This window comes from Cynocephalus volans, chromosome 11, assembly GCF_027409185.1.
Source record: "Cynocephalus volans isolate mCynVol1 chromosome 11, mCynVol1.pri, whole genome shotgun sequence".
NCBI lineage: Eukaryota > Metazoa > Chordata > Mammalia > Dermoptera > Cynocephalidae > Cynocephalus > Cynocephalus volans.
In genome coordinates, this window is record NC_084470.1 from 129,347,974 (window position 1) to 129,374,921 (window position 26,948).

The 26,948-nt window shown below is 35.3% G+C and overlaps 1 protein-coding gene across 3 annotated transcripts in view; it reads left to right on the plus strand.

Moving 5' to 3' along the window:
• KCNT2 (potassium sodium-activated channel subfamily T member 2) overlaps window positions 1-26,948 on the plus strand; it is a 388,988-nt gene that overhangs the window by 89,301 nt on the left and 272,739 nt on the right. For all 3 annotated transcript variants that reach the window (XM_063114556.1, XM_063114557.1, XM_063114558.1), the window contains exons 2-5: window positions 3,813-3,892; window positions 6,162-6,261; window positions 17,044-17,092; window positions 20,177-20,236. In XM_063114556.1, the coding sequence (XP_062970626.1) occupies window positions 3,813-3,892; window positions 6,162-6,261; window positions 17,044-17,092; window positions 20,177-20,236 (289 nt within the window). The remainder of the gene's footprint in view (window positions 1-3,812; window positions 3,893-6,161; window positions 6,262-17,043; window positions 17,093-20,176; window positions 20,237-26,948) is intronic.

Sequence of the window (26,948 nt, forward strand, 5' to 3'; positions counted from 1 at the left end):
TGCTATAAGATCCAAAAGAGAATGTCTGCACAAGTTTGGCATGTTAAACAGATTTCAAGGCAATAGCACACAATAGGAGAAAAATAGTGTTTCTGCAAGAATAGTACACTAACAATCTGGAACAGAATTATTGTTTTGTGTCATTAAAATGATGAGTTCTACTTTAAAGTTATTGAATAAGAAAGTTATTGAAACAGGGAAATTGCATTTTAACAAGATCCTGGGTGACTTTTACACAAAATTCAAGTACCAGAGCAACAGAATAAGAGAAAAATGAAAAAAAAAGTACAAATTAAAATCAACATTAATGCAGTTGACATTGTTAGAGAAAATTAATGATGGTTATACAAAAAAAAAAAAAATCTGCAGTATTTAAAATTGTTCTGGAGCATAGAAAAATCTGGAGAGTTTTTCAATTCGTATTTGAACATATTAGAATCCTCTAAAGAAGGAGCACACGAACCTTAGTTATGACTATAGAAGAAAAACTTCTAAAAAGTATAGGAAAATGAATCCAGTAGTACATTACCTGAGTAGTTTACTATTACAAAAATAACTTTTTTTCCCTTAAAGGTGCTAGTCTATGTAATAAGACAAGAACATTAAAATGTAAGTAGGAATATTGGGCAATATTTCCAGAGGACATAATCATGGTAGTTATTTATAATATTAATGACAAAAAGTTAAAGATTGGAACAAAACATTTTGAAAATACCAACCAAAATAATAAAATACCCAGAAGCATCCTAAAGAATATATCATATCTACCGAAATAAAATAGTAAAACACCGTTGACCGTCATCAAAACAACACTATTAAACAATGAGAGCATATTTCATAGAAGGTACCATCTAGTAATGATTGCAATTCCAATTTATTTTTTGGTAAGTATAATCATTATTATTGTATTAGAATAAATGTAACAAAATGATTCAAAATTCTATCTTTAGAATCAACATGTGATAGAAATGACATTTTAAGAAGTGATGAGAACAGATTTGCCCTAGTGTATTTTTCAAAGGTCCAGAAAGAGTATAATAATATGACCTGCTAGATGGAAGTAAATTTGGATAAAGTTAGATGGAGGGAGGTAGGTCAGAAGAAATGAAAGAAGGAAGGAAAAAAGAGGGAAGGAAGGAAAGAAGGAAAAGCACATTTCAATCTGGAAAAGGAAATGCTGAGAGAATACTTAAAATCAGTTAAAATCACGATAAATGTTGGGAAGGAGAAACACTAAATTTTGTACTAAATTCTCTAGTGCTGGAAAACCGTATGGTGCTGAGGGAGGTCCTGAAAGTGTACACTATCACTAACCTGCCTAGATTCCGGGAAGAATTGTCATTAGATCAAATAAAAGAAAGCTGCACTCTGTACTCTAAGTAGTAAGCCTAAAGGATGTTTTTCTGTACCTAAGAGAAGACATGAATCAAAAATGTCTTGTCTGGGTTTTTTTAGCTTTAGCTTTAAAAAGCATTCATATCAATTCATGCTTTGATATCATCCACCTTCCTCAATGTTAATATTGACTCAGATCACTAGATTCATTCAGAGTATTATATCACATAATTTTATAATTAGATGGCTTATGGAAGTCATTTGAGAGATGTGACAACATGCAACATTGTCTTTATTCTCAGGAAAAAAAAAATAGCGGCCTGCAAGCTGTTATCCAGTCTTTGGCACATTTTTATGTAGTTCTCCACTCCACAATAACGGCCACTTCAAAATTGGACAATTCTCATATTTCCGTATTATTAGTTCTATTTAATAGAATATCACATTATCAGTCATCTCATTTTAATAATTTTGGCCACTTCAACATTTCAAGATAACTGTTGTGTGACTCCTAACTCTTCATATTTATTAAACATTTCTAGTTCTTTGTGCTTTTCCTCATGTGATACGTCTTTCAGATCCCTCATTACTTTGATTAAAGCTTTAGATGATCTCATTTTAGTTAAAAAATGCTCCTCTGTTGTGTATTCAGGACTTAACTCCAGATATTATTTGAAGACTTGACTCATATTCTTATAAATTTGATAATTCTAGGAAGCAAATCTGCAGGTCCTTTGCTGAATTACTTGTGTAATAGCCACATGTCCTCTCAAATTTGCTTTCGTATCCATAACAAATTTTAACTAATTCAGCTTGATATCAGTATTAGTTACTTTATTTAAAACAAACTGACTTTTCATTTGATAAATGAGGGAAACAGATGCAATGATGGATTTCCAAGATACTAATGGAGTTTTGTTTCTATATGTGTGTGCATGGACTTTTGTAGCATGTGTGAATGTGCAGGTTTGTAGGGGTGTGAGCACATGTACAGGCATGCACATGGAAGAATTCTGCTGGAAGATATAGCAATTTTTGTGGCTTCTTTCTGGAGAAATGATCAAGTAAAGAGAATCTTGCTTTCTGTTTCTTTTCCCATTTTACATGTAAGGTAAAGAAAATAAGAAATGATGAAAAGGGATTAAAAATTGTTTGTGGATGGAAATATTTTCTTTAGGGAGAAGAGATAAAAGAGAGTATTCAAGTCTTTTAGAAGATATCACATAGAACTTGACTTGTGATTGATTAAAAAAGCCCTTTTGCTTTTGCTGCACAACAGACTGCTTTTTAACTCATTAGGGATCTTCTTGAATATATACAGACTAGTAGAGAGATTATAAGATAATATAGTAGTGAAATATTTCTCTAATATATGAACATCTTTATATATAAATTTCTTTCTCCCAGTTTTCTCTCAAGTATGTAGTCTTACTAAAAACAAATAAAAAGTGAAAAAAAAACCTTGCATAGTTTACATAGATTACATCTTCAACATGTGATATTAGGAAAAATGAAATTAAATCTTTGTTGTTTGTGTAAATGTAAAATGATTTATTAGCTATTTTTGGAATCCTAAGTTATAATAAATGTTTGAGACTAATTTAAAAATTGGTGGTTATTAACAAGTCACCATGCACTGAACAGAATTTTTCTTTTCACTCAGTACTTTGAAAGCATTAACTACACCCTATCGCATGAGAGACAGTTTGCTAGAATTGAGAGAAAGCAAATGCATATATTAGAACAGTACTATTTTTTCAGACTGTTGATATCATTTTATAGTGAGTTAAATATATAATATTTAGTCTCTTAATTGAGTTACCTGGTTTATAATCTATCTATGGTAACTTTAACATTCTATCTGCTACTACCACGCCTTTGCTGACCCATATACATTTTAATAACCAAATAAGAAGATCAGTGTTACATAATGTGGTGTCCCAAATAGGCTCCAGGTGGAGTGAAGGGCTTGTAAAGAATAGATTTTCAGGCCCTGCCCTTTAAGATTCAGATTCAATATATCTGGGGTGGTGTTTCCCAAACTGAATTTTGCAAGCATAAAGTTGATTTTTACAACAGGGAGAAAAAATTGGAAAAACCCTGACTCAGAATCATTCCAAAGACAAATATTAAAGACGTTTGCATTATTTCAGTTTTGAGTCATCCATACCACTTATTACATTCATTACTACAGGTAATTGACATTTACTAGATATGATGCTTGAAACAGACTATATTTTTAAAATTAGAAAGTAACTGCATCTCTTAAAAAATTAATATTTTACTAAATCCTCATATTCTGTCGAGGGTAATTCACTCAAACAATTAATGCATTAAATTGAATAATTTATTTTCTTATATATTTGCCTTCAGGGCCATTTGATAGTTATAAAATCAGTTTATATTTATTGATCTTCATAAAAGTAAAGATGTGATTGAACTTGTGTAAAATTTATGTTTTTATTTTCTGTTTGCAGGGTACAAGTTGAATTCTATATGAATGAAAACACATTCAAAGAAAGACTTAAGTTATTTTTCATTAAAAACCAGAGATCAAGTAAGTTATCCATTTCATTCCCCACTCTGTGTGTTTGTATATATGTTTACCTCAAAAAATTCCAGCTGTACAATCTTTTATAAATACTTTTTATATAGAATAATAAAATTAGTAACCTTGTCTGCAAGGCAGTAAAATTTTAGAAAACTATAGATACTACATCTAGTGATGTAAATGCCTCTTGAATACCTTTAATTCTCCAAATTCCACATCAATAAATAGACTTTTTAGTGTACTATCTGAGTTAATAGACACATTAAGGAAAATAATGTAAATGAGGGGTTCCCACATTTTCACTTGAGGGACATCTAAAACATTATATTTTGAGAAGGTTCTGGTAATTCTCACTGACCACAATGGGAATTATTGTCTGATTTACTGGGGGAAGAGTTTAATATTTCCTCATCATGTCTAATAATAAGAAATGTCAGGGGTGCTCTGAGATGTGCGGGTTCTTCTTAGGCTTTGCCTCAAGATTTTGCATCAGGAAATAATGGTGAATCTCAGAGTTTAACATCCCAATAATTCTTATCATCAGACTAATTTGGGAAACATTGGAACTTCAAGAGGTCATGAAATTGACATAGTCCTTGCCCTTCAAGCCTGTTGAAGGTTGAACTGTCAGTGATTCATGTTGTCTCCCCATAATACTACATAATTTTCAAAGCCATTTATAATAAGCCAGTGTGCAGTTTTTCACATGATTATTGCTTAAAATGTCAACAAGAAATGGAGAGATCTGCATCAGATTGAATTTTGATCCCTGAATCCTCTTAAGGTGGTCTAAATTAGGTTATGCCTAATTAGGTAAACAGGGTTCAAAGAGAGAAGCCTTCTTGTGGAAAATTATCCAAATGCTGACTATGATAAATATGTTGGTATTTTAGGCTTCATGGCCAAGGCTTGTAATAACTAATCCCTTTTTAACTGGTTGTTTAGAATTTCCAAGGAAGCCACCATCAATAGGTAAAGGGGCCACGTCATCTGAATAGAAAGCTTCCTCAGTTTCAATATTAACAATCCTATCTCTCCAGGCCAGAGAAGACGGATGTTTGAAAGCCATCAGCAGTCGACTTTGACTAAGCAGTCATTCATGGAGACCCATTTCTATAAGACCATGGCAATGTCATCAGTAATTTAAAAGACTTTATAAAGAAGCTAGTCCATAAAATGTACTTAGCATTTTAACATAAACACCTAGGAAAAATTCTGCAGTTAATAAGCATTAAACTTTTTACTGTTAAAAAATGTTGCCACAAGTAAACTCACAAACAGCAGAGCTAAAAAAAGAAAGAAAAAGTGGCATTCATTTAAAGATTTTATTAATTTAATAATTACAGAAAGGCCTTTCTCAAAAATTTTTTCATAATGTATGAATCAGATACCACTGGATAGTTGCAGGAAAGGTAATGTTCCTATTAATCAGAATTTAAGCACGTTTTGCTTAATTTTAATTACCCTTCTTTATTATCAATAAATATTGCAGGCTGAGTAACTGTGACCTACACAGTTTGAAAGATACATGTCATATACATAGTCTTAATTCCCACAAAAATTAATATTTCATTAGTATATAACATAGTTAAAAATAAAGTTCAATTGGCCAAACTCAAAATACGTGTGTGTGTGTGTGTGTGTGTGTGTGTATGCTTTTATGATTCCTCTCTCTGTATAATAATATAATAAATGTGTAATATAAATAATTACATAATTAATATGTAATATATAATTAATATATGTAATAATATAATTCTGTAATTATTATTAAATATATAACATATAATTATATAAATATAATTATAATTTTTCTATAATAAAATCAAGAAGGTGCTCTGAAGTTTCAAGATTTGTAACTTATCCTGTGAATTTGTAAGCATAGCTTACAAATTTAGCTAATTTTCTAATTAGCTAAACTTTATCCCCAAACTCCTGGGCATATAAAATGTTTAAACTTATAGACATACTTGAGCCAGCCTTGACTGGACGTAAATTTTGTGGCTTCTGAATGTTAAAACCTAGATTTACTCTCAGTATATAATGTTCACTGCCATTTGCAGTTTATGCATTCTGTCGAACTCAGTTTTGCTTCAATATTTACATAATTAAGATTCAGCTATTAAGGACTTCAGAGAGTTTAGATAATTATAGTATCTGTAGTTTCTAAGTAGCATTTAAGTGCTGTACTTAAAGTTGATATTTTTAACAATTCTTTTTAGAATTTTGAGAACTATATTCAAATGAAAATCAAACTTTTGTTTTTTGTTTAAAGGTCTAAGAATAAGGCTGTTCAATTTTTCTCTCAAATTATTAAGCTGCTTATTATACATAATTCGAGTACTACTGGAAAACCCTTCACAAGGAAATGAATGGTAAGGTATCTTTATCTGACCTTCAACAATATTCTTTTGATTGTTTTGAACTGTATTACATTTTAAAGGATGTTATATAGAATTCATTTTTTCAAAGACATTTTAGGTGCTTGTCAAAAATTAAATGGATCTGGTTTACAGGCACTACACAAATATAATACTTGATGGTTCTTTGTAAACATTTCTTCTTTTCTTTTTATATATTTGTCTAATGCTAATGATGTCAGAGGTATGGACCAGGGAGCCCAATAGTTGGCCTCAACTCACCCCATCCTCTTACCAGGTTCTTGACTTCACCACAGGAAAGAATTCAAGAGCAGAGTCACAGTAGAAAACGAGACAGGTTTATTATAATGATAAGAGATACAGATTTCACAGAGAGAGTGTGGCATAGCCCCAGAGACTGAGCAGGGCTCACACCAAGTTTAATACACAAGTAAGAAATACATACTTAAAGTTCAGTACACAGTGCAGGCGGGTTCCAGAGACTGAGCAGCTGCCTGTTGAAAGTAAGCTTGATACAAAAAGAAAGAAAGACACACTCCACAGGCAGAGTGCAGGCTGGCTGGACAGTGAGCAACAGCCGTGCCTTCTGTTGGGATTCAGCTTTTATAGTTTCCCTCCCTAAGGAATATTCAATTAAGGGGGTGGTTCCCAGTTATGTAAACTTAGTCTTGCCCATGCTCAGTTGGTCGCTTCTTGGAGCATGTTCATTGGTCAAATCCCATTACACGCACCAGGCATATCCAAGAACATTCTGTGCTCTCTAGCACCCCTAGTGGAAGGTCCTTCAAAGGCTAAACCCCACTGTACTGAGCATGCCTGACCACTAGGTTATGTAACTCCTCTCTACTGAACATGCCAGCCACGGGATTAGCATAAGCCAACCCCTTGTGGTCTAGTTCTCTCAGTGCTGGTACTGAAAATAGGTCTAACTGGCAGCAGTAGCTTTCTTCTGGAGGAGGGTCTAGAGGCGGGGCCTGAGACCTCAGGGAGTGGCTGGAAACCCAGAGGCATGTCCTGAAACTTGAGTCCAGGGAAAACTGAGTACCTCCTATTTCACTAATACTGGACTTTTACTAGTACAAATATTCTTGCTAGTCAAAGTTCTCTAAGTAATTGTTGTTTATAATGGATCACTCTCTTTAAAGACCAGAATGCCTTTCTGTTCTTGATTTTACATCTACTCCCACAGGCATTTCTCTACTGTATGCCAGTTTTGTAGATATTTTCAGTTACAGTATAGTTATTACCCTTGAATGGAAACACTCCAGCGTATGTTGAGATGCATAAATATCTCAAGTCTCAGTTTTAGTCTGTGCAGTTCTTTATCGTATCTGAGTTAAATGACATTGATTTATTGATTTAACTTATTTTTCACTCATAATAATGTTGCTTTTTTAAAATTGTATTTCTGTTCATTTATGAACTTTCATTTTTAGGCTCTGTCCTTTGCTAGAAGCAGTAGGGAAGGGGATTGTGTGAATAATGGCATGCTTAATTTTTATCTCACCACCGTCTTGGATCCCTGTGTAGCCTACTAAATTTACAATAATATTCAGAGCAGAAAACTTACATTTGATGACTAACTTCTGCACAATTTTTCTTCACGTGCACATTTGCCCTAAGAAAGTTAAAACATAAAAGATCAAAGTAAGGGGAACATGAACTTGTAATATGCATTTAAATGAATTGGTTACTTTTCAGTTTGTTTAAATAGTGAAAATGATTCTGTATCTATTCAGAGGTTTGGAGATAAAGATTAATAAGTGAAGTTTTACAATGTAATAATCTCTGCAATAATCTTTATAAAATAATTTATTTAATGAAATATAATTATGGATATTTCACTATATTTGCATTCAATACTAAACATGTACCTGTTACATTGCTATATGTGAAGAGAGATGCCTAGGAACATTCAGTACCTTTAGGAAATTTTCAGCCTGTGAAAAGTTTGCTTAGCTGAGAGTTTCTGCTATTTTCTGCCATTAGGCTAGTTGCTTTATGTACGCTATTTCCTTCAATATACACTTCATCTTGTTAGTCTCATCTTACATATGAAGGAGCAAAGGTTTTCTCATATTTGCCACTCTGCTTTGAGACCTTCAGAGCTAATCTTGTCGTGCCTTTTATCCCTGTTTAACTAACTCAGTGACTACAGGCAGCCAGTACCTTCCCATTCCCCCCAATTTTACCTGCATATCCAACTTCTCTACTTGAATGTCTAATAGGCATGTCAAACTTACCATGTTTCAATCAGCTTCTTCAATGCTCCTTCACCTCTCAATGAATGACAACTCCGTCCTTGCCCCAAACCCTGTTCTACTCACAGCCTTCTCCATTTCCAACTTATTACAACTCCATCTTAACAGTTTCTCGGCTGAATGCTTTGGAGTCATGCTTAATTTCTCTTTTTGTCTGCAACATATGCAAACCCCTTAAAAATTCTTTCATTTCTATCTTCAAGGTATACATAGCGCACAGTCACTTCTCTGTGCCACCCCCTGCTGCAAGCCCCCTTCCCTCACCTGGATTACTCCAAAAGCCTCCTAATTAGTCCTGCCAATTCTTTCTTTGCTCCCTTTTGGTTTATTCTTAATGTGGGAGCCACTGTGCCTGTAAAATGTAAGTCACATCTTGATGCAGCTCTGTTCTGAGCCGAAGTGTTCACCATGGCCTATAAGAACCCCTGTTTTCCCTTTAACTTCACCTTCTACTACTCACCCCAACCCATTCTTCTCCAGCCGTTGGCCTCCACTCTGTTCCTGGATTATACCAGGCACACCCAGTTTAGGGCCTATTTCATATCGGTTTTTCCCTCTGTCTAGAATTTTCTCCCATCAGATAACATAAATCATGCTCCCTCAGATCTTTCTCAGTATCATAATAAGCAACCCATTTGAATCTGGAATCTTCTCACAATACTCCCTTGAATATTTTTTCTTTTTCTTTTTTTTCCCACTGCCTTTATTTCTTCTACATATTCTGCATACTTTACTTATTTATTTTGCTTTCTGTGTATTCCAGAGTATTAGAATGGATATTTCATGACATCACAGTTCATTCTGAATCCACAGAGCCTGGCACAAATTAGACAACCAATCTCCATACCTACCAGCCGCCAAAAAATAAAAAAAAAGACAATCCTTAGTTTATCTAAGGATGTTAAATGATGGAGTGAATAAGTGAGTAGATGGTGTTCCCTTTATAATCTAACTTTTGCCTGCCTCACCTAACCAGCCTCCTACTCCAGCCATGATCTACTTATACGAGGGTACTTCCAAAAGTTCATGGAAAGATTCATATTATCTTTTCATTCTATTTTTCCACAAACTTTTTGAAATACCCTCGTACATACTTTGCTCCCCCTTGTCTCCGGGCCTTTGAACATTCTGCTCCCTCTTCTTGGAAATCTGTTTTTCATTTTGCTCCACATAACCAGCCCTGTTTTTGACTGGCTCCAGGACTCATGGACCTTCAAGGATAACAATTTCTTGGACAATACTTAATCTGAGTTAGAAGTGGCTTCTGCATACTCTCCGAGAATCCCCACGTACTTCTCTCACAACACCTCATACATTACCCTCAATTTTACCATCCACTTCTCTGTCTTTTCTGTGTGCTCACCAAGGGCAAAGGTCATTGTCTATTTGCCTCTGTGATTCTCATGCTTAGCAAACAACTTGGTGGGTCAGTGAATTAATGGAATTATGCTCAACAACTTTATTGATAGTGTGGCACAATGAAGATGACTAAGGAACACTGCCTAGAGAGGTCAGCACATAAGGCATTTATTACATTTTCTGTCTGTTATTAAAAATTATGCACATAACAAATTTATATACAATTATACTAGAACTGTTTTTAAAATTTGATAGTTTATAAATAACATGTATACTAGAGAGATCTGAAAAATCATATAATGAGGCATGATAGACTCCTCCTAAGGGTAAAAGGGCACTGTGGGTGATAGAGAATACAATTATATTATTTAAAAACGTTAAGAGGAGAAAAAGTTTCCTACAATTAAGTTCTATGTAATATTACTAAGAATATTTAGCCATAATTATAGAGGATATACATTTGAAAAATTAGATTACTGTAATTAAAAAACATAACAAATTTATGGCTCTATTTTGAATACAATGTTCTGTTTACTTCTCTTTGTCAATGCAGTACTGGTTAATGAAAAACAGAAGTGGGCACAGGCTCTATTTTAAAATAATGAGGCTAATTCAGCAAAGAGATTTATTTAATTAGAGCTTCTGACATGATAAAGCTGCAGATATTTTGTGCTGCTTTGCTTTCATTTTAAGTCCCGTTCAGGAATCAAAACTGATATGAAAATGTTGCAATTTGGACCAACTGAAGGATACGGAAAGAATTTTACTGTTATTGTATGACCTTGTGCAAATGGCAGACTCTGGTGTACACACAGTGTGTAGTAGATGCTTTAAAGGCATTAGCAAAGGAAACACAAGTACAGCTTGTAGTTTATCAATTACATTGAAAGACAAGCCACCGACATTGACTCTTGCCTGCTGATGCTGACAGTTCTTCACTGTGTCAAAATGCATGCATCCGTTTCCATTTTTAAAATTGTTAATGTGATTATTAGTTTTTAATGTCAAATGATAGAATCAAAGGTAAGAAACACATGATCGTGCTTATATTTTATTTTATTTGGATTTGCATTTATAGTCAGTGCCTAATATGGCAACCAGTGTGTTCAGGTGTTATTGAAATTTTAAAGATTATTCTTTCCTTAAGGTAACAACTATTAAAAGAAGAAATATAGTTTTCACAATATCTTTTAAATATTTGATGACCTATACACCTGTATATTTCTATGTAGACCTTTTCTCCATATAATGAGTAACACACACACACACACACACACACACAAACACACACCTATAACATGGTAGGTATAATGTCATGCATGCAAACCTGTTCCATTTTGTGGCTATGTGTTGTCCTAAGACTGAAGTCCTTTGCATCCCGCTTTCAGAAAGAGAAAGAGGACATGGAGAAGGCACATACACTTCTTACTATTTCTGGCCAACAAATGACAAACATCACCTTACCTGTATTTTACATTCAGATCCCAAATGAGAATCAGTCACATCATCATACCTTGACACAAAGACTGAGGAATGTAATCTGGCTGAAGTGTGGCTTTTTGCACTCAATTCTGTGCAGAGAATGAGAGTGAATGTTGGTAGTGAATGACAGCCACCTCTGCCATAGACAATGGATGTCTGCTGGAAAGGCTCTTAATGTTCATTCTCTCGAGAAGTCAGTACTGTCTTCTCTGCAACACCCCTGATAGTTGGTTATCTAACTTGTGCTTAAGTATTTCCAGTGTTTTGAAAGGATTCAGTTACTGACAGGTCTTCCTAATATATTGGCAAGGCTCTAATATGCTTCAATATCCTGGTCACCTTGTTTATTGGACACATGATAAGTTTGTATGTTCTTGAAATGTGAGACTAGTACTATACCTGGTACTCACTTAGTTCTTAGTATTTGTTATGGTTAAGAGAGTTTTCTAATTTAACTCCCTGATTCAGGATATCATATTTTTGTTAATACAATATAGTCTGTCCCTCAGTATACACTGGGGATGGGTTGCAGGATCCCTGCCGTGGATACCAAAATCTTCAGGTGCTGGAGTCCCTTATACTAGTGGTTTAGAATTTGCATATAACCTATGCACATCCTCCCATTTGAGTATATTTTAAAATCATCTCTAGGTTATTTATAATACCTAATACAATGTATGTGCTATGTAGATAGTTGCTATACTGTATTGTTTTTTATTTGCATAATTTTTTACTATTGTATGGTTATTTTCAATTTTTTTTTCTAAATATTTTCGATCCTGGGTGGGTTGAATCCTCGGATGTGCAACCAATGGATATGGAAGGCTGACTGCTTAAGCTTGCATTAGTTTTTTTGGAGAGCTTTCAATCTTTGAGCTCATCTTGAGTTTGTGAGGAACAGATCCTTTCATATGAATTATACCCCATATGTTGAGCCTATTAGTTTCATGTGTTTACCAAATGCTTTGTTCTGCTAAGTGTATTCACCCTTTGACTCTCACCCTAGCTGCCAAAGCTGATTTGACATTTTCAGCATCTATCTTCCTTCCTTTTGAAGAGATCATAAGTAAGTGTGCTGTGAAAAATGGCTGAGGCTGCATATCACTAACTTTCGATTTTCAGCTTTTGCTCTTCCTTCCATTGTTCGATATGGTTCTCCCAGTTTTCATAATAATGCTTTATATATAAATTTTATCTATAGGCCTTGTCTAATTCAGAATAACTGAAAAAGATACACTGGGTTTTTGGTTCGAATTTTAATTTTATTTTAATTTTTTATATATTTAAAAAGCGAAATTAAAAAATATAAAATACATATACATGCATACACATACACTTACATGATGTAACTGGGGAAATATTTGTTAATAACTTTTTTCTCATTTATTGTATTTTTGTTGTTGTAGTTGATGATGATATTTCCCTTGTTGCTGGGTATTCAGGCAGATTCCAGTTATTTTCCTCCTGTAAATAATCCTGAAATAAATATTTCCATAGATTTTTATTTCTTCCTAATGCTTTTTTGTCAATGAGATTGAAGCTTTATTTCCGCTGTCAATTCTAGTTGCACCCTTCAATTGTTTTGAAGGTTATCTAGGAATGTGTAGATTGGATCCCACATTCTTTTTTCATGATAAATCAATTTTATGAAAGAGAGTTTGGACACAGGCTTTTTTCCAAAATTTATACATTTCCTTCTATGTATTTATCTAATTTAATAGTAAGGAAATAGATGAAAAAGATGGCTTTCTATTGGAAATCTTACTTCACGTTGAAGCTTATATATCAGATATATAGAAATGTTCTTTTATGGATTATGAAACCTATTTCATATGACATAGTCTCAATTCAAAGAAATCATGATATCTTTTTATAAAGTTTTATTTAAATTTAAATTCTCTATGAAATTTCCATGGCCTTCCAAGATAACATCCCTGGGGCCAAGCCCGTGGCGCACCTGGTAGAGTGCTGCGCTGGGAGCGCGGCAACACTCCCGCCGCGGGTTCGGATCCCATATAGGAATGGCCAGTGCGCTCACTGGCTGAGTGCTGGTCACGAAAAAGACAAAAAAAAAAAAAAAAAAAAAAAGAAACCAAGATAACATCCCAGACCAAATAAAATGCCATTAGTTTGACATAACTAGATTTTAGTAAATCCATGTTAATTACCAATTTCTCTTTGAAAGTGCTCACAGACTTCTGCTTAGCAATTTATTTGGTAATTTTTCCAAGGATTGCTGTCTACTTGACTGTTTAGTAATTTTAGTAGCACATGATTTTTTTATCAACAAAAACTGGGCATGTATCTCTCTTCTCTATGGCATGCTTTGTTTTGGTCTGATTTCTCAGATGTTACTGAGAATGTAAAAGACATGCTTTGGAAAGAACAGTGTCATTGAGCTTATCAGCCATATCTTTGCCTTTACTGGCATCATCCATCATTTATATTGCTGCCTGGTCAATACATATTACCCAATAGGGATGCACTGGGATGGTGAATACAATAGACATATTATTTGATCTTATGGAACTTGTAGTTTTATTAGGAGACAGCTATCAAATAAATTTGTGAATAAATATAAAGTTTCAACTGAGATGAATGGCAGGAGAGGTGTGGTGGGTAACGTGCCTTTGTGGTTTAAGTAATTAGTTGAGAATCTTGATCAAGTGGAATCCTCAGAAGGGGTTTCTTTAAGAAACAGAGGTTTGAGCTGAGAGCTCTAAGATTAGAGAAGAGCATGTAAAAAAAGGACTTGGAGTAGGAAAGAGCATGTCAAACTTGAATAAGTCTAAGAATGCCAGGTCAAGAGTTTTGGTCTGTATCCTAGCAAAAGTGCAAATCCAATACGCAATGGGGTGATGTGCTCTAAAATGCATTTTTTTCTGTTTTTTTAATGAAACATAACTGACTGTACATATTTATGGGGTACAGAGTTGAATATCAATACCTGCGTACACTGTGTGATGATCAAATCAGGACAATTAGCAAACTCATCATCACAAAACTTAATCATTTCTTTGTGTTGAGGACATTCAATCTCCTCTCTTCTAGCCATTTGATAGTATGCAGCAAATTAATGTTAGTTATAGATGGTTTATTTTTCCTAACTAGCTGTTTTGTGTCCATTAACCAATTTCTTACTATCCCCACTCCCCTGTACCCCTTTTCCACCTCTAGTAACCACAGTTCTCTTCTCTTCTTCTGAAAGTTCAACTTATTATGATTCTTCTTTCTTTCCTTCCTTCCTTCCTCTTTCTTTTATTTATTTATATTTTAGCTCCCACTTATGAGTGAGTACATGCAGTATTTCTCTTCCTGTGCCTGGCTTATTTCACTTAACATAGTTTTTCCAAGTTCATCCATGCTGTTGTGAATGGCAGAATCTCATTCTTTCTTATGGCTTAGTAGTGTTCCATGGTGCATATATACCACATTTTCACTATCCAGTCATCCATTGATGGACATTTAGGTTGGTTCCATATCTTAGCTATTGTAAACAGAGCTGTGATAAACATGGGAGTGCAGGTATCTCTTCAACATGATGATTTCCATTCCTTTGAGTATGTACCCAGTAGTGTGATTGCTGAATCACATGGTAATTCTATCTATAATTGTTTGAGAAGTCTCCATACTGTTTTCCATAATGGCTGTACTAGTTTACAGTCTCACCAACAGTGGGTAAGAGTTTCCTTTTCTCTGCATCCTCACCAGCATTTGTTGTTCTGTTCTTTTGATAGTAGCCTGTCTAACTGGGATGAGATGACTTTTTCATGTACCTGTTGGCCATTTATATGTCTTCTTTTGTGAAATGTCTATTCAGCTCCTTTGCCTATTTTTTAATTGAATTATTTATTTATTTTTTACTATGAAGTTGTTGGAGTTCCTTGTATATTCTGGATATTAATCCCTTATCAGATGCATAGGCTGAAAATATTTTCTCCCATTCAGTAGGTTGTCTTTTCACTCTGTTGACTGTTTCCTTTGCTGTGCAGAAGCTTTTTAGTTTGATATAATCCCATTTGTTTGTCTTTTCTTTTGTTGCCTGTGCTTCTGAGGTCTTATTCAAAAAGTCTTTGCCCAGCCCTATATCCTGGAGTGTTTCCCCTGCATTTTCTTCTAGGAGTTTTATAGGTTCACTTATTATATTAAGTCTTTAATCTATTTTGAGTTGATTTTGGTATATGGTTAAGGGTCTAGTTTTATTCTTCTACACAATTTGGAGAAAAATTGTAGAAGGCAAAAGGAGGTGTAGAGTCCCCCATCTGTAGGTTTTTCCAAGAATCCAATTGTGAAAAATCATAGCTTAGATTAAAGTGGTTTTGGTGGTGGAGATGAAGAAAATAGACAAATTCTGTAGATATTTGGTAGGAGGAATTGAATAGATTAAGTATTTACAGATGCAGGAGAGGAAAGTGTCTAAGACGATACCCAAGTTTTTGGGTAGCCACACACAATGGAATTTGGTGCCATTCACTGAGATGTGAAAGGTAAGACAATACCCAAGTTTTTGGGTAGCCACACACAATGGAATTTGGTGCCATTCACTGAGATGTGAAAAACTGAAAGAGGACCAGATTTGGGAAGAAAGGTCACAGGTTTGATTTGGAGCAATTGAAGATGTTAGTTAGCCAGGTAGATGTGACATTGTTGAACCCCAGAGAACTTTAGTGTAATATGCTAGGTAATTTCTTTGAAAGGTTTTTTAAATGTTTTGTCATTCTTTTTAAAAGAAGAACTTTGAGGAGCTTATTGTTCTTTGTTATTTTTAACATATTACCAAAGAGAAAATGAGTTAAGTATTTAAAAATACACTTAATACTTTATGGGACTCCGCTTAATTTTCATAACTATAAAGAGTGAGTGGGTTGTGTTTTGTTTGTGTTCTGGGATTTTTATTTGCATTTTGGGGGCAAGGTAATGTAACTATTTTTATCTTTTTTCAAGTAGGGTATATTGCTGTGAATGACTCCCATTTGAATCAACTGTATACCAAATGATTTAGATAAGGGTAGGGTATAAATAGTGAAAAATTATTATTAGTGGGACATTGAAAGTGATATGGTGTTCTTTGCAGAGTATAGAATTTTTAACATCAGAAATGATACTGCTTTCAGGAAATATTTAAGGACGATTACTCCTTGTCTCACATAATATTCTATGCTAACCTTAGTCACAGGTTTTGTTAAATATTTGTAGTTTGTAAAAATCCAAATCTGAAATATTATTATGTTCTATCTTCTGAGTTACTGACTCTATTCTGATTATTTACACTGTTGAATTTGTGTTGCCCAAACATTAACACCTTTAAAAATAACAAAATCTTGGAATTTATAGAAGACCCTTTTGTGACTTTGCAATGGAGAATTGAACTAGTAAAGGATTTGAGGTTTTCCTGTCATGCTATATTATTCTTTAAATAATGACCCACTGTATTTTCATTCACTATTAACAATGACCAAAAATGAAATTAAAAATGTTTTATGATAGAAGAGAAATGAATATTAGCAAGAAGAATACTGAAACAATACGGCATAAATTTTTCCTAATTTTAATTTGATATTTCATTGTCCTTTTTATGTTAGCATTATTTAAATATTTCAAACTTTATTTCAATATTAAAAGTGAATGGATTTTTCATGTTTTTGAAACTAACATCTTATCATTCTTGTCATAGGTCTCATATCTTCTGGGTGAACAGGAGTCTACCTTTATGGGGCTTACAGGTTATGTACAATTTTGTTTTATTCCTGTATTTCTGGGTTCATTCATATCTCATGGAGAAATACAAATGGAGAGAAAACTGTTGATATTCAAAATGATTCTGTCTTCCTGCTCAATTAATCTTCATGCATATCTTAGACTAAAATTTTTATTTCTTTACATTTGCCTGAGCACTTCATTCTACCTTTTGAGAATTGCCTGTTGATCAGGATTAGACTTCAGAGAGCTTTTCAGAGTGTTCAAAAAAGCAAAGTAAACCAATGTTTTAAGATTCCTCATGTTTGTCTAAACTACATTAGGTATTCCTGTTATATAATTCCTTTGAAATTAATCAGAAGCCCATAACCATGTTTGTTTACCTTATATCCTCAGTGTCTGAAATATGGTAGAATATCAATAAATAATTGTTAAATGAATATGTTACACTTCCCCCTGTGTAACAGAGACAAAAAACAAGAATTACACGATTACTTAAAGCACTGTGTATGCATGAGAGGCCCAGAAGGACTGCACTTCATTAATTTCCCCATTAGTAGGAGAAAACTGAATGTGACAGCCGTGATTCAAAGTTAGCCTCTCTCTTTTATTGTAAAGACAAGGAAGTTTCACAAGAAAATTCAGTTGATTTAATCATTACAAAGAATACAAGGATATGGGCAGAATTATGGCTAAGTATAGTTTTAACAATGGAAACTAGTAACATCAGTGAAATAAACAAAGTGACATTCCATAATGCAGTTTGTAAAAGGTTAAGTCAATCCACCAACAAAAGCTTGTTCTTAGCAAATTGCTGTCTTTTCGTACAGCAATTTCCTTAGTATTTTTACATAACAAGCAACTTTCTTAACATATCACTAAGTTAACCAAGGAGATCTGTCCTTGAGCCAGCAATTTTGCTGTGTTACAATTCTTTATGTACAACAGAGACTTTAGCCTGGGGAAAGTTTCCTGTCTTTTGCAAGCTTAACATTTCTATATGTAATTTTAAAAAGTTAGATTATACCTGAAACTACAGGGCTTTGGAAGCTAGGCCCTGTGAAATACATTTGCTTTATTAATGTTAGTACACTCCACATGAATGAATGACTCATTCACCAATAGTACGAGCTTTGTGCCTAAGTAGATAATTTTGTAAATAAAACAAATGTATAACCTGGCATAAAAGGAGTCTTTAAGGAAGAATATGAAAATATGAGAGAAGAACATGTCTGAATTACATTGTCGAGGTATTTTCTAGAACCCCCTGTGCCTCTTCTTCGTTCCTTTTTCTATTAGATTTCATGCGCAGAAAACCTTTTACAAGTTTTTATCTCCTCTACTTCTATTTACTTCCTAAAGATTCTTCTTATTTTCCGTTCTTTTTTAAGAAATACAAATTATTTGGAAAAACAGAATCACTAACATAAAAAAGAATTGGAGGTTAGAAGACAATTGAGTCTGGAGGAAATGGAAAAGTTTTAAGTATGAATAATCTTTAAAATACTTGTACTTTTAAATCAAAGTTTGGTTTGCCTTTTAAAGTCCTAATGATTGTGAGGTCTATATATTGTGCGTGTGATAAAGCATTTTAAGGATGTATGCATTATGGTCAGAACTAGGAAATCAAATTTTAATATGTCTAGATAGTTCTTTTGCTGAAGTCAATTTGATTTTACATTTTTTTAGACTTTTATTTCAATGTCACATTAATTTAAGAATAATCTTTTCAAATATGTGTGCATTAAAAATATAGCCTTTTAATCTCTGAACTAGATTCCTATATTATTTTTCAATAAAGTACACATTTAAAATAAATTAATATTTTTACAAATGCTCATATGTGTCTTGGAATATATTTTGATCTATTTAAACTGCTTTTATCTAATAATTATATTTTAAAATAATAATACTCATAACAAATAGTACTTCGAGTAATTTATGCTAAAAATGTTCTAAAGATTATCTAGCACTGTGTACTTCTAGAAAAAAGCATGAATGGTTGTGATTTAGAAGACTTGTGCAAAAAAATTAAAGAGATTTAAGTTTTCTATCATAATAATGCCTGGCTACTGGATGCATCACCTATTTTACTTCTACTACTATGCATTCATCTGTTTTTTATTGTTCTCATGTTTTAAAATTCATTTATATTCAAAGTTTTCATTCTATCAGGAGACTATTTAAAACTCAAATGCGTCTGCCTTTCTCAGTCGAATTGTCTTAAACCTCAAAAATCAGTAAACAGATATACTTGTTATTTGAGTCATTTCCTGTTTATGTTTGCTTTTTTGATTCTATTCATCTATACTAAAGTGCTTAGAGTATATATCAGAATAATTTTGATATCTTTTCTAGTTACTTTTTATGTTGCAATGATAGTTTTTTGGTAGTTAAACAAAAGAAATTCTACATATAGAGAAAGATAGAAGCTTGTCTAGGAGGATGCAGGACTAGCACTTCCATTTGCAAAAGGGAAAGTGGTTATGAAGTTTATTAAAATAAAATGTGAAAGTATCTTGATGTGCTGATATGGTATGTTTTATTCAGTATTCAAGGATATTGTCCTTTGATTTTGTTTGAGGTGGATGATAGGATTACATGTATTCAACTTGAAGCTTGTATTCATTTATTTTGTTTTTTTTCCGAAAAAAAATGATGACTTTGGTGGACATGGTGGTGGTGTTGGTGAGAATGGGAGGTTATTTGTGGTGAGGCAGTTGTGTGTGATTATGTGTGTTAGGAGCATACACACAAAAGAAACTATTCTTTACACATCCTGTAAACTTCAGCAAGTCTGACTACTCTAATCACACCTTTACATTTGGTATAATAAATGAAAAAGGTTTATTAAGAACAATTAGAAGTTATAAAAACTAAGCTGTAGTGTGCGGACAGAAAACTATGGCCTGCAGCCTGCCACCTGTTTCTAGAAGTTAAAGTGCCACCTACTACCTCCTACATCATATGTGTATATATCATACCAGTATATACTTACACACAGACATATGTGTGCATGCAGATACTTTTATAAAAAGTTAATAGCATGATTGTGAATATATATTTTAGTTTTATTGTGTTTTCTCATTAAGTTGCCATTTATATTTTAGGTTTCAGTGGCATTGATAAGTCTGTTTGAAACACTACTACTTGGTTATCTCAGCTATAAGGTAAGTTATATTAATTAGCAGTTTTCTGTTCATAGAACACATTGCTAGTGTTTACTGAGTCTTTCTCTGGTTATAATTTATACTTGGAGATAAGGCGGGCCCTTCTGAAGGCACTTTAATTATTTTGAACCTCCAAAGTATGTGATTAAAAGCTGTAGTAATATAGTAATGTTCTCTTTGGTGTAACTTAAGTCACTAATTCCTATGGGATTCCATACTCATTTTGTGTGAGTTTATACCGAGGCAAGTAGAAGAGTCGGGTTTTATTTGTTCTCAGCTTTTTTCATGGCCTTTTCCTCCAACTTTTTTTCTTCCTCAAGAAATATTGAGGGAGCAAAAGCATGTCTGTTCAGAATTATTTTAATAAACCGTCTTAATTTTTGGTGAAGTTTCCTTTGGCAAACATAGTTTAACAGTTATTTATTGAGCTTCATACTTTGCATAGCTCTTTTCTCAATGAGTCTACAAACTAGACAGGGGAATAAGCAGGGTGAAATTTTACAGATAATAAAAGTAAAGCAGAATATGAGGTGCAGAGAAAGTACTATGGGAGTTCATGGAGAGAGGTCATCTCGTGGGATGAAAAGGAAATGCTTGACAGACTTCAGAGAATTGGAGTCATGGTGATTTCAGCAAGGCAAGGTGAAAAGACAGGACAATAAGGATTGATAGAATTAGCAAAAGCATAAGGGAAGAAATGTGCATATAAAATTGGAGAAATAATATTGTTATATGGATTTATTTATTTATTTATATTGAGTATACATACTAATGGGGAACAGAGCTGACCATTAGCACCTGTACCCAAGATGTGATGATCAGAGCAATACTATCAGCATACCCACAACCACAAATCACAATTATTCCCTGTGTCCTCCACCTACCTTCTCCTCATATCCCCTTCCCCCCACCCCCAGAACCCGTAGGTGTGCCCTCTCCCTCTGCAAGTCCAAGGCACCACTGTGGTCTTTCTTTCCTTCCTTCTTTCTCTCTTAGCTCCCACTTATGAGTGGGGACATGTGGTATTTTTCCCTCTGTGCCTGGCTTATTTCACTAAACATAATTTTCTTTAAGTTCATTTATGTTGCTGCAAATGGCAGAATTTCATTTTTTTTTTTTTTTATGGCAGAGTAGTATTCCATTGTGTATATATACCACATTTTCCTTAATAGTTATCATCTGTCAATGGACATTTAGGTTCGTTCCATATCTTGGCTATTGTAAATAGAGCTGTGATGAACATGGGAGTGCAGAAATCCCGTCACTGACATGATGGTTTCCATTCCTTTGGGCATATACCCAGAAGTGGAATTGCTGGATAGTACGGTAGATCCATCTGTAGTTATAGTTATTTGAGGAACCTCCATACTGTTTTCCATAGTGACTGACTAACTTACAGTCCCACCAACAGCATAGAAGAGTTCCCCTTTCTCAGTATTTAAGTTTGGTTAGAATATGAGGGCATTGGATAGCAACATGTAATGGGAGGTTGATAGGGGATGAATATCAGAATTCTATAATCAAAATTCAGTTTTAGAACTGTTAGTTCAAATCTTCTGTGCAGCACAGGTCAAAGAGATCACAGTGTAGGCCATGTGCTCAGTTTAGACAAGTTGCAGTATGAAAGGAAAACTAATAGTGAAGTTTTGGCTAACTGAAAGAAATTGCCGTATTTGATGGCAGATTAATTATGAAAGTAAAAGTTAAAGAAATCATCAACTGATTGGTTGAGATAGGTGAGGAGAGGGAAATGATACCATTTTAAGATATTCTGAGTCTGAATGACTGGAAATATGGCAGTAAAGCTAAGGTTCATGTAAAGAAAAAAAAATCAGATTGGGATCCAAATAGATGGAATGGTGGAATTGGCTTTGGAGGTGATGAATTTAAGGTGCAGGTGGACAAACAGATAGGCATGACATGCAGGCAATTGAAAATGAGGATCTGGAACTCTCAGGAGAGGCAGACTTATTAAGATTTTACATTCATTTTTACAAAAATGGTAAAGGAAGCCATGAGAGTCTATCACAAAGGGAAGAAAATCACCAAGATAGAAGCTAAGGCTCATGATCATGGAGATGTTTATATTGTAGGTTTTGGAGGAAGAACAGAGCAATCAGAGAAGACAGAGAAATAGACACAGAGGTTAGAAAGTCGTTAGAATTGTGGAGTGAGTGTCGTAATCATCACTAATTTTGTTAACAATTTTTCATCCACTGTGTCCACAAGTATATCAAGATGATGTTTAGGGGAACTCTTATCTAGAATATCAACTTCTTTCTCACATTTAAAACATAGAGTTTTGAGGATAACATTTTTCAGACTATTTTTTAATTCTAAATTTAGAGCAAGTAGTTTTTACAAACGATTTCGCCTTTTCTCTGGTTCAATTTTTTTTTTTTTTTAATTCTCATTATTGCCCTCTAAAGAAATATAACACCAATGTCTAAGAAGGTACAATTGGCAAATAAAAAAGTGCAGAAAGAAAAAAAAGAAGGCTTCCAAAAAATATAGATGGAAGACGGCAGAGAAGAGGTACCCAGTGCACGATCCTCCCACAGAAAGGGACCAGAGCTAGGGAAGGCCAGCTAAGAACAGGGGAGAGCATGGGGGGTGCGAGGGCAGCGGGTGCCTGGTGAACACCCTGTGCTGCATGAAAACCACGCAGGGTGGTGTAGAGGCTTCACCCACTGCCACGTCTCCCAAACCCGGATCAGCCAGGAGGAATTCTTCCTTGGAGGGAAAAGAATCTGCTCTTTCGTGAACACTTCCCAGAGCAACCCCTCCTCCTGCTCCTGCCCCAGCCCTCCCCACCCCCAACACGGTTGTCTGTGCCATTGTCTAGTCCCAGAGCCATGGCCCTTCTCCCTGCTTGGAGTTCATTCTGTTCAGTGCACCCCACCAGATGACCCATGTTTCCCAAACAGCACTGGATGCCTGCAGGGATCCTGTTTTCCAGCCACCTGTGTGGCTCCAGTCTTCCAGTTGCAGATAGAACTGCCATAAGATCAAGCAATCCCATTTCTGGGTATATGCCCAAAGGAATGGAAATTACCATGTCAAGGGGATACCTGCACTCTTATGTTTATCTCAGCTCTATTTACCATAGCCAAGATGTGGAACCAACCTGAATGTCCATCAATGGACAACTGCATAAGGAAAATGTGGTATGTATACACAATGGAATGCTACTCTGCTATAAAAATGAGTAAAATTCTCCCATTCACAGCAACATGGATGAACTTAAAGAAAATTATGTAAAGTGAAATAAGCCAGGCGCGGAAAGAAAAATACTGCATGTCGTCTCTCTTAAGTGGAGGCTAAAAAAAAATAAACAAATAAAATTAAAAAGAAAGAAAGATAGGTACAACAATCACAATAATATGTTGAACTTTAAAAAGGAGAGAACAGAACTGAGGTTATCAGAAGTGGGAGTGAGGGGTGGTTTAGTGAGAAATTGGTAAAGGGCCACAAAAAATGATTACAAGTGTAATGTTGAATATACTAATTATCCTGATTTGCGTATCACATATTGCACATAGGTATTGATATTCAATGTGGTACCCCACAGATATGTACAACCAATTATGTTTCAATAAAAACAAAAGCAAAACAAAAAAAAGAGAAAAAATATAGATGGGTTGCTTTTATGAGAAGAAATAGGATGTTAGAAATGTCTAAGGAACAAAAGTATTATATGAATGCATGTGAAGTAAAACGTGTAAAAAGTTTAAGAAAAGGCCATTGAGTTTAGAAATCAGAAGATCATTTGCTATTCATCTACAAGAGATGAGTTTCAACTGAGAGTAAGAATTTTTAAATGAAGAATGTTGATTGTCTGTAGCAGGAGCATACTACGATTAGTGGAATGAAATAGGGATGACTGCCTAATGGTGGAAAACATGGTACAGTGTTTAAAGAGAGAGGGCAGAGGGGAAGAGAGAAATAAGTATAATGACTAGAAATGGAAAGTCGCCCGTCTCTGAGATTACAGAAGATGGAAAGTGGTATGTGAAGGAAAATATTGAAACTGGAGAAGAGAACTGAAAGAGTTTATACCTGGTAGTCACACACCCCTAAATGAATTAGAAAGTACTAGATTAATAGAAGCATTATAGACTAAGGTATTGAGGAAGGGTCTCTTAATGGCTTATTAGTATATCTCCTTGTCAAAATAGATGCACTATAAATATACCCTGGTTGACAAATCTGTATTTTGGATACCTAGAAAAACAAAACAAAATAAAAATCTTACAAATTTATGTCCCAAATTTCATCTTCAAAGTTTGTTAGTATGCAAGTATGTGATGAATGCTGACTGTAATAGGTAAGAAGGATATATTAAAAATGTTAGTTTAGGCATGTGGTTTTTTTTGGATAAGTTAATTGTATCTCTTCCACTGATATGAGAGTATACAGAAATATAACATGGCCAAAATATTAATCAGCAATTGTGGATGTATTTTCTACAACTTCTAGCTTGAAAGTAATACGAAATTAACTTTGGTGTTTTGTTAACAGAACTCTTAGCCTTAATTTTAAAAGTCATTAAAGAAACACACACAGATTCAAGATAGTTTTCTGTTACAATGTTATGATGATATTCATAATTAATTACATCTTATCATTTATAAAATGAGAGCAGAACATTACAACACCTTGCATGCCAAGCTAGATGACATATAATATTTCCATTCTGAACCTCATAAACATTAATGGCTTAGATGGGTGGGAGGTAGATGTTAGTTAAGTCCAGTGTGTTACAAAGGAAACATAATGAAAAGGAGCCACAGGACAGCAGGATAGGTTACACTGTTCATTACTTTTTCTCTCATTAATCTAGTCAAATTCACGAACTCTTCTGATGGAGTTTGGATGTGTCATCCCCACCAAAACTCATGTGGAAATTTGATCTCCAATGTGGCAGTGTTGGAAACTGATTGAGTCATGGGGGCAGATCCCTCATGAATGGATTAATGTTCTCCCTGGGGGAGGGGGGATTAATGAGTGAGTTCTCGCTCTATTAGTTCCTGCAAGAGCTCGTTGCTTAAAAGACCCTGGCACCACCTCTCTCTCTCTTGCTTCCTCTCTTGCTTCCTCTCGCCATGTAATGTGCTTGTACTCACCAGCTGCTGCCACTTTCCACCATGAGTAGAAGCAGCCTGAGGCCCATGCCAGATGCAGCTGTCCCAGAATTGTAAGCCAAATAAATCATTGGGAACTGGACAAAAGATAACCCATGCTACACCATAGCAAGGAAACTGGCTGCATTGTGTCCATGCCCTTGGACTTTGTGGAAGTTGGAACTTAAGAGTTGTGAACCAGAGCATTTGGCCAAAGAAATTTCTAAGCAGCAAAGCATTAAGAATGCTGCATGGCTACGTCTACCAGACTACTCTGAGCTATGGCATCAAAGGCATGATGTAAAGCCAGAATTTAAAAGGGAAGTACAGCATAAAGATTTGGAAACTTTGCAGCCTGGCCATGCAGTAAAGAAGCAGAGAGCCAGAGAACAATGCAAGGGTGAAGCAGATAAACTGTTTGCTAAAGACATTATCTTGGCGGTGAGACAGCCAGATGCTAATAGTGGAGAAAATGAGAGGAAAGCCCTGCAGGAATTTGAGAAGTCTGGAAGACCCATCACAGACCCTGAGGCCTAGAAGGACTGAGTTATCCTGGAGGACAGACCTGTGGTGTAGCTGCCCTCAGGATCCTGCTCCCCGCATCCCAGCTGCTCCGGCTGGAGCAGCCCCAAGTGTGGTAGAGGCCTGAAACCTCGGTGGCGTCCACATCATGTTAAGTCTGCAGGCTGGCAGGATGTGAGAGTAGTGGAGGCGTGGCAGCCTCCACCCAGATTCCGGAGGATGTATGGAAAAGGCAGAGACCTGCCACAGGGGCGGAGCCACCACAGAGGCCATCTACTAGGCCAATGCCAAGCAAGGAAGTAGGGGGAGCCCCCACAGGGAGCCCCTACCAGGGAAATGTCTAGTAGAGCCAAGGCAGTGGGACCACCGTAGAGACCCCAGACTCCATAAGAGCTACCAGAGTGGAACACCTGCCTGAAAAAGTTGCAGGCACCAGCGCAGCCCACTGGGCTGCACCTGGCAGAGCTGTGGAAATGAGGCTACCTGATGCTTTGGGGGCCCAGGTGCCCAGTTGTGCCCAGGATGCAGGACTTGGAGTCAAAGAACATTATTTTAGAGCTTTAATACATAATGTCTGCCCTGCTGGGTTTTGGACTTGTTTGGGGCCTGTTTCTCCTTTCTTCTGGTCTATCCCTCCCTTTGGAATGGGAACGTGTACACCATTGTATCTTGGCAGTAGATAAATTTGGTTTTGACTTACAGGTTCACAGCTGGAAGGATTTTTGCTTTTGGTCTCAGAGGAGACTTTGGACTTTGACTTTTAAGTTGGTGCTGCAGCAAGCTAAGACTTTTGGGACTGTTGGGATGGAATGATTGTATTTTGTATGTGAGAGTGACAAGAGTTTTGGGGGGCCAGGGGCAGAATGATGGAGTTTGGATGTGTTGTCCCCTCCAAACTCACGTGGAAATTTGATCCCCATTGTGGCAGTGTTGGAAACTGATTGAGTCATGGGGGCGGATCCCTCATGAATGGATTAATGCTCTCCCTGGGGCAGGGGGATTAATGAGTGAGTTCTCGCTCTATTAGTTCCTGGGAGAGCTCGTTGCTTAAAAAGACCCTGGCACTC